The sequence below is a fragment of the Penaeus vannamei genome, chromosome 30 (genome assembly GCF_042767895.1).
Source record: "Penaeus vannamei isolate JL-2024 chromosome 30, ASM4276789v1, whole genome shotgun sequence".
In the NCBI taxonomy this organism is placed as follows: domain Eukaryota; kingdom Metazoa; phylum Arthropoda; class Malacostraca; order Decapoda; family Penaeidae; genus Penaeus; species Penaeus vannamei.
The window spans coordinates 22429839-22436969 of record NC_091578.1 but is presented as its reverse complement, the minus strand read 5'-3'; the positions used below and the strand labels follow the sequence as shown (position 1 = coordinate 22436969).

At 47.8% G+C, this 7131-nt stretch overlaps 1 protein-coding gene across 1 annotated transcript in view; it reads right to left on the bottom strand.

Moving 5' to 3' along the window:
* Positions 1 to 205: 205 nt before the first annotated feature.
* LOC138867513 (keratin, type II cytoskeletal I-like) overlaps positions 206 to 7131 on the bottom strand; it is an 18893-nt gene continuing 11967 nt past the window's right edge. Inside the window, exon 3 of the mRNA XM_070143364.1 lies at positions 206 to 243. Coding sequence (XP_069999465.1) covers positions 206 to 243 — 38 coding nt within the window. The remainder of the gene's footprint in view (positions 244 to 7131) is intronic.

The window sequence follows — 7131 nt, the reverse complement described above, 5'->3', positions numbered from 1 at the left end:
CATCAGCTATTCTGTTATTATCATCATTATCACTCTTAGCATTATCTCCATCATTATTACCATGGCCGTTAGTGCTATAACAACCATTGATATTATTGTTCACTATTCACAATTTTCAGATCAATTCTACCATGAATATCATCATCATTATCAGCGTTGATTTTTCATTATGATTGTAGTTATCATCATCATTTTGTTCGTTATCTTAGTTATCTTTATTGCTATCAACATGAACATCATTGCCTGAATAAAAGATATAATTCTAAGTCAAAGGTATAATTTGCATAGTTGGAAATGTAATAATCATCATTAATTTTGTAACTGTTTCATGCTGTATTATGTCAGTTTACTACGTAAAGTTTCCCTTCATTTTATTTCATGGCGACTCACCATAAGTCTTTTAGTCCCATCATGGAAGACGTTACTCATTTACTCACAAGCATATCATTAGTAATCCCCGTAGTTCCAATCTTCACCCTAATTCCTTCACCCTTTGAGCCCTCACGTCATCCCCTCACTCTCGCACTCGACATACACTTCTAAACCCTCCTTTCACTCGCCCTCTCTTTCACTTTTTCACTCTTTCTCTCCCCGCCACCACTAAGAGAAACACTACATAAAATCAGGGTTTCCTGAGGAATAAAAGACTCTCTCCCTCTCTTGATATAGCCTCCATTTCCCTCCCCTCCCCCTCCCCACCTTTCCCTCCCCGTCGCGTTCCTTCCCTCCCCTCACCCTCTCCCTTTCCCTCCCCGTCTCGCTTCTTGCCTCCCTCCCCTCCTCCTCTTCTTTCCCCCCCCTCCCTCCCCTACTCCTTCCCTGCTAGCACTCTTCTTCCCTCCTTCCCTCTTCTTCCCCCTCCCCCTCTTTCCCCTCACCCTTCCTTCCCTACCTCCCTCCCCCCCCACCTCTCGTTTTTTCTTGATGTTCTCTGGCCACATTAGAAGCATTTAGCGTAATGGTTTCCCACTTATGAAAAGAAATGGCCGTTTGAAAGGCACCTGAAAAGAAACCTTCCTTCAGAACCACTCAAACCAATTAACTGTTTCACATTCGCATCCACTTTTGAGGATGAACTACGGGGGGGTGGGGGTTGGAGGGGGTGGGGGTGGAGGGGTTGGGGTGGAGGGTGAGGAGGCGGGTTGGGGGAGAGACGCGAAGGGGGGAGGGAGGAGGAAGGGGGTGGGGGTGGAGGAGGGGGTTGGGAGGAGACGCGAGAGGGGGAGGGAGGAGAGAAAGTGGGGAGAGACGTGAAGGGGGAAGGGGAAAGGGGGGGAGGGAGGAGGTAGGTAGGGAGGAGGGGATAGAAAGGGATGGGTAGGAGGGGGGTGATGGGGGAGGAGGAAGGTAAGGAAGAGGGTGGAGGGTATGGGTGAGTATGGAGTTGAGGGGGGGTAGTGGAAAGGATAGGGGGCAGGGGGGATGTGGGATGGAGGGGGCGGGGACGTAGGGAGAGAAAGAGGGAGGTTAAGGGGAAGGGTGGTAGGGGGTGATGGAGGATAGGAGGGTGGAAGAGGAGGAAAGAGGGAGAGAAGGAGAAGGGAAGAGTGCAAGACGGGAAAGGGGAAGAGAAGGAAGGGGGAAGGGGGATGGGGAGGGGGAGGGAGGTTCCATCCACAATCTGGTTTAGCTCGAACTTTTGTTAATGTCTTTTGGCTTCGCTCCGATGATGTGTTCTTATCATCTCGAACGCCCCATCTCCACGTGTAAGAAAGAAGAAAAAGGAAAAGAACAAGACAAGAAAGAAAGAAAGAATGGCCGCCGCAGAACGATGCGGACGCGCGCGATCGACGCAGATCCGAGACATTAGCGAAACGCGAATCGAAACGCGATACGAGAGCCAAATACCCCCCTTCCTCCCTCCCCCCTTCCCCCTTCCCCTTCCCTACTTCCCCTACCCCCCTATTCCCCACCCCTACTCCTCCCCCCCCCCACCCCCTCAAAAAAAAAAAAAAAAAAAAGGCAGCGACCGACTAACGAAAACTTATGAAAGGCGTCCGTAGAGTTTTGAAAGCGTCGAGGCATTCTGGCCAAGGCTGGAGACTCGTAACAAACTATCTTCATTTAAAACTTTTCCTTTTACCTAGCTGAAGTTTTCCTCGGTGAATAGCTTTAAAAGACCGCAGATTGAGTCGCTTTCCATGAACATCTTTCAGTATTTTTTTTTTCTTTTTCTTTTTTTTTTGATGAGAGAGGGGAGGGGGGGGGGGAGAAAGGGGGGGTTTTACGATTTTTTTTAATGATTTTATTTTCGAATCGGCTGCATTATCCACATGTTCTTCTCATCATCAAAGGCTTTTATTTATATTTACTTGTGGATTGTGTTAAGGCCTGGCTATTTAAGTGTACATTTCGATACGTTTATATATGCAAATTATGGGGTTCATCTTAATTGCTTGTGGGTTTCTATAGCTAATTGTGTACATTTCTATTTCCTTCTCTTCTTCTTCCATCATCTCTTTCTCCTTCTCTTCCTTCTTACCTTGATCTTTATCTCATTTTTACGTTCCTCTTCTTTCAATTTTTCCTCATCTTTCGTCTTCTACTTCCCCCTCATTTTCTTCGCCTTCTTCACCCCCCTCATTCTCTTCGCCTTCTCCCATTTCATCCTTTTCGTTTCTTCTTCCACCTCATCCTCTTGGCCTTCTTCTTCCCCCTCCTCCTCCTCTTCCTCCGCCATCTCCTCCACCCCGCTCTCCATCTTCTGTCCCTTCAGCCAGCACTTGTCTTAAAATGCTGTTGCTTGATCACACAGCTATTAGTCTGTCGTCTCCCCTCCCGACCTGCTTCCTCCCTCCCCTCCCTCCCCTCCTTTCCGCCCCACCACCTCCCCCTCCTTCCACGCTCACTCCGTCAGTTCCTTCTCTCTCTCTCTTGCTACCCCCCCCCCAGCACCATCCCTCCTTGCCCCTCTTTCAATCTCCTTCAGAAAGTTCCTCCTTTCCCTCACTCTGTAATCCCCTGCACTCTCCCTACCCCTCTTCCATCCCTTTCTCCCCCTCCTCTCTACCTCCCGCCCTCTCTTTTCCCCCTCCCCTCCCACCTCCCTTTTTTCTCCCTCCATCCCCCTCCCTCCCCTCACTCCATCCCCACCTCCCTTCCTCCCTTCACCCCCCCACTCCATCCCTCTCACCCTCCCTCCCTTCCTCCCTCCATCCCACCTCCCTCTTTCTCCCTCCACCCCGCTCCCTCCCTCAATCCATCCCCCCTCCCCTTCCTCCCTCCCTCCCTCCCTCTCACTCTCTCCACACCCCTCCCTCCCTCCCTCTCACCCTCCCTCCATCCCTCTCCTCCCACCCCCTTCTTCCCTCCCTCTCCCCCTCCCGCCTCCTCAAAGCACACGTAAGGTTAGTTTATGTGTATGCAAATTAGCCTACTGAAGACACAGCTGATGAGTTTCAGACTTCAGAAGAGAACGGAGATGCTCCTTAATTGCCCAGCTTAAAGGGCTCTTGACAGATTCTTGACTGGCAGGTTCTTGACCGCACACTTGACAGGGTGTCTGGCAGGGGTGGTTGGCAAGGCTGGTTAATGGCTAACTACTTGTCTATTTTTAGATTTTTATTTTGTTTATTTTTTTTACCGCTTACCTTTCTCTCTCACTCCACGGCTGGATCTCTCTCTCTCTCTCTCTCTCTCTCTCTCTCTCTCTCTCTCTCTCTCTCTCTCTCTCTCTCTCTCTCTCTCTCTCTCTCTCTCTCTCTCTCTCTCTCTCTCTCTCTCTCTCTCTCTCTATTTATCTATCTATCTGTTTGTCTGTTTATCCATCTACTCTCTGTCTATCTATCTCTACTCTCTTCTCTACTCTGCTCTTTTCTCTGTCTGCACGTATTGGTCTGTACATCTCTGTCCATCTCTCTCTCTCTCTCTCTCTCTCTCTCTCTCTCTCTCTCTCTCTCTCTCTCTCTCTCTCTCTCTCTCTCTCTCTCTCTCTCTCTCTCTCTCTCTCTGTATTTCTTTTCTTTCAATACTTACTTTTTATCAAGGTTTCACATTCCGTCATTTTTACTATTTATTATTTCTCTTTCTGTTTCTCCCTGTCTTCCCTTTTTCTGGTTTTCTCTCAATGTCCGCTTTTTACTGACGTTTTTTCTACCTTATCGTCTCTCCATTTTTATCAGCTCATTCTGTTTCGCGTTTCTCTCCATTTTTTCTCCATCTTTTTGGTGTCGAATTTTCTTTTCTTTTTTTTTTCTTTTTCTCTACTCTCTTTTCTGTAATTTTGTCTCTTTCTCTTCATCTCTTTGTCTATCCTTCTCTCCTCTCTCTCTCTGTCTCTCTCTCTCTCTCTCTCTCTTTCTCTCTCTCTCTCTCTCTCTCTCTCTCTCTCTCTCTCTCTCTCTCTCTCTCTCTCTCTCTCTCTCTCTCTCTCTCTCTCTCTCTCTCTCTCTCTCTGTCTATTTGTCTATCGGTCTATTTTTATCATGTACTATCTATCTGTTTCTATTTTCCCTCCTTTCAACTTCCTCCCTCCCTTCATCTCTCTACTTACCTCCCTAAATTAATCTCCTTCCCTCTCTCTCTCTCCATCTGTCTCTCTCCCCTTTTCCACCTTCATTCCCTCTCTCTCCCTACCCCTCCCTATCTATCTATCTAACTCTTTCTTTTCTCAACTTCCCTCCCTTCTTAAATCTCTCTCTCTCTGTCTCTCTCTCTCTCTCTCTCTCTCTCTCTCTCTCTCTCTCTCTCTCTCTCTCTCTCTCTCTCTCTCTCTCTCTCTCTCTCTCTCACTCTCTCTCTCTCTCTCTCTCTCTCTCTCTCTCTCTCTCTCTCTCTCTCTCTCTCTCTCTCTCTCTCTCTCTCTCTCTCTCCTCCCTCCTACTCCCCTCATCCCTCCCTCCCTCCCTCTGCCTCCTTCCTTCTCCTCCCTCCCTCCCTCCTCCTTCCCTCCCTTCCTCGCCTCCCTCCTTCCCTCTCCTCCCTCCCTCCCTCCCTCCCTCCCTCCCTCCATCCATCCATCCCTCCCCTCTCCTCATTCCTCCCTCCCTCCCTCCATCCATCCATCCCCCTCCGTCCCTCCCTCCCTCCTCTCTCTCTCTCTCTCTCTCTCTCTCTCTCTCTCTCTCTCTCTCTCTCTCTCTCTCTCTCTCTCTCTCTCTCTCTCTCTCTCTCTCTCTCTGTCTCTCTCTCTCTCTCTCTCTCTCTCTCTCTCTCTCTCTCTCTCTCTCTCTCTCTCTCTTTCTTCCATCTTTATTCTCTCTCTCCCCTTTCCACACCCAAAAAAAAGAAGAGAAAAAAAAATCACTAAGTAGCAACGCTTGAGTGGACTGAGAACGAGCTTTTACCGGTAACAGATAGGAAGTTTCCGGATGTATTGATGCCTACGGATAAGCGAGAGCCCCTGGGGGAGGAGGGGAAGGGCGGGGAGGGGGAGGGGGAGGAGAGACCCTGGAGGGAAGACGGGTAGGGGATGGAAGCGCCTTGGGGGAGGAGGGAGGAGGGGGATGGCCCTGTGGGGGAAGGGCGGGGAGGGAAAGAGGGGAAGGGGAAGGGGGAGTGAAGAAGGAGACCCTGGGGGAAGAAGGGAAGGAGGAAGGAGAAGAGAGGAAGGAAGCGCTGGGAGGAGGGAGGGGAAGGGCAGGAGGGGGAGTGAGGAAGGAAGGGAAAAGAGGGGGAGGGGAAGGAGGCGCTGGGGGAGGGAGGGGAGGGTAGGAAGACCTGGGTGAGGAAGGGAAGGACGGGGGAGGGGGGGATGAGACCCTGGGGGGAAGAGGTGGAAGTGGAGGAGACCCTGGGGAGGAAGGGAAGGGCGGGGGGAGGGGGGGATGAGGACCCTGAGGGGGAAGAGGGGAGGGAGGAAGGAAAACCTGAGGGAGGAAGAGAAGGGAGGGGAGGGGAGAAAGGATCTTAGTTCCCCTGGGGGGAAGAGGGGAGGAAGGAAGACCTGAGGGAGGAGAGGAAAGAAGGGGAGGGGTGTAGGAGGAAGGGGAAGGAAGGGAAGGAGGGGGGGAGGGGAAGGGCAGAGGGGGAGGGTGGAAGGAGACCATGGGGGGAAGAGGGGAGGGGGGAAGGGAAGGGCGGAGGAGGGGGTAGGAGACCCCAGAGGAAGAAGGGAAGGGAGGGAAACGGGAAGGAGACCCTAGGGGAGGAGTGGGGAAAATAGGGGGAGGGAAAGGGAAGCTGGGGGATGAAGAGAGGAAGTGAGGGGGCGGAGGAAAGGGAAGGTAGGGGGAAGGGTTGAAGTAGACCCTGGGGGAGGAAGGGAAAGGGAGGGAGGAGGAAGAGAAGTGGAAGCCCCTGGGGTAGAGGAAGGAGGCCCTGGGGGCTAATAATAATAACAATAATAATAATAATAATAATGATTATGATGGTGATAATAATAGTAATAATACTAAGAATGATAGAAATAACAATGATAATGATGATAATAATCATAATAATGATAATAATAATGATGATAACAATTATAATAATAATAATGATAATGATAATGAAAATGATAATAACGATAACACTAATAATGATAACAACAGCAAAAGCAACAATAACAATAACAATAGTAACAACAATGATGATAACAACAACAGTGCCAATGTGATAATAATATTAACAATAAAAGTAATGATGATGGTAATAATCATGATAATAACAATGATAATAATAGTACTAATAATAACAGTAATGATAATAGTAATAATAACGATAACATTAATGGTAGTAATGATATTAATGATAATAATAATAGTAATTCTAATAACTATAATTATAAGAATAACGATAACAAAATGACAGAAATAAAAGTAATGGTAGCAACATTGATAATAACGATAATAATGAAAAGTTTAAGAAAATGCGATAATAAAAGTGATGCTGATGAATATGATAACAATCATTAGAAGAATGCATAACAAGCATAAGAACAAGAATACTAATAACAAAAAGAAAGAAAATAAGAACAATGATTATCATGATAATAATAATATAATCATCTTTATATTTGTAATAGTAAGGAAAATCATAATGTTGATTGTCAGTAACAACAGTAGTAAGTAAATAGTGACAATCAATAACAACAATATATCGATAATAACAGATAGGTGATAATGAGGATAGACAATTGAAACTGCAGGGAGCGAAGCAAAGGCTGATGTGCCAGAGGTGAGGGGGAAATAGGAGAAAAGGGAAGAGGGG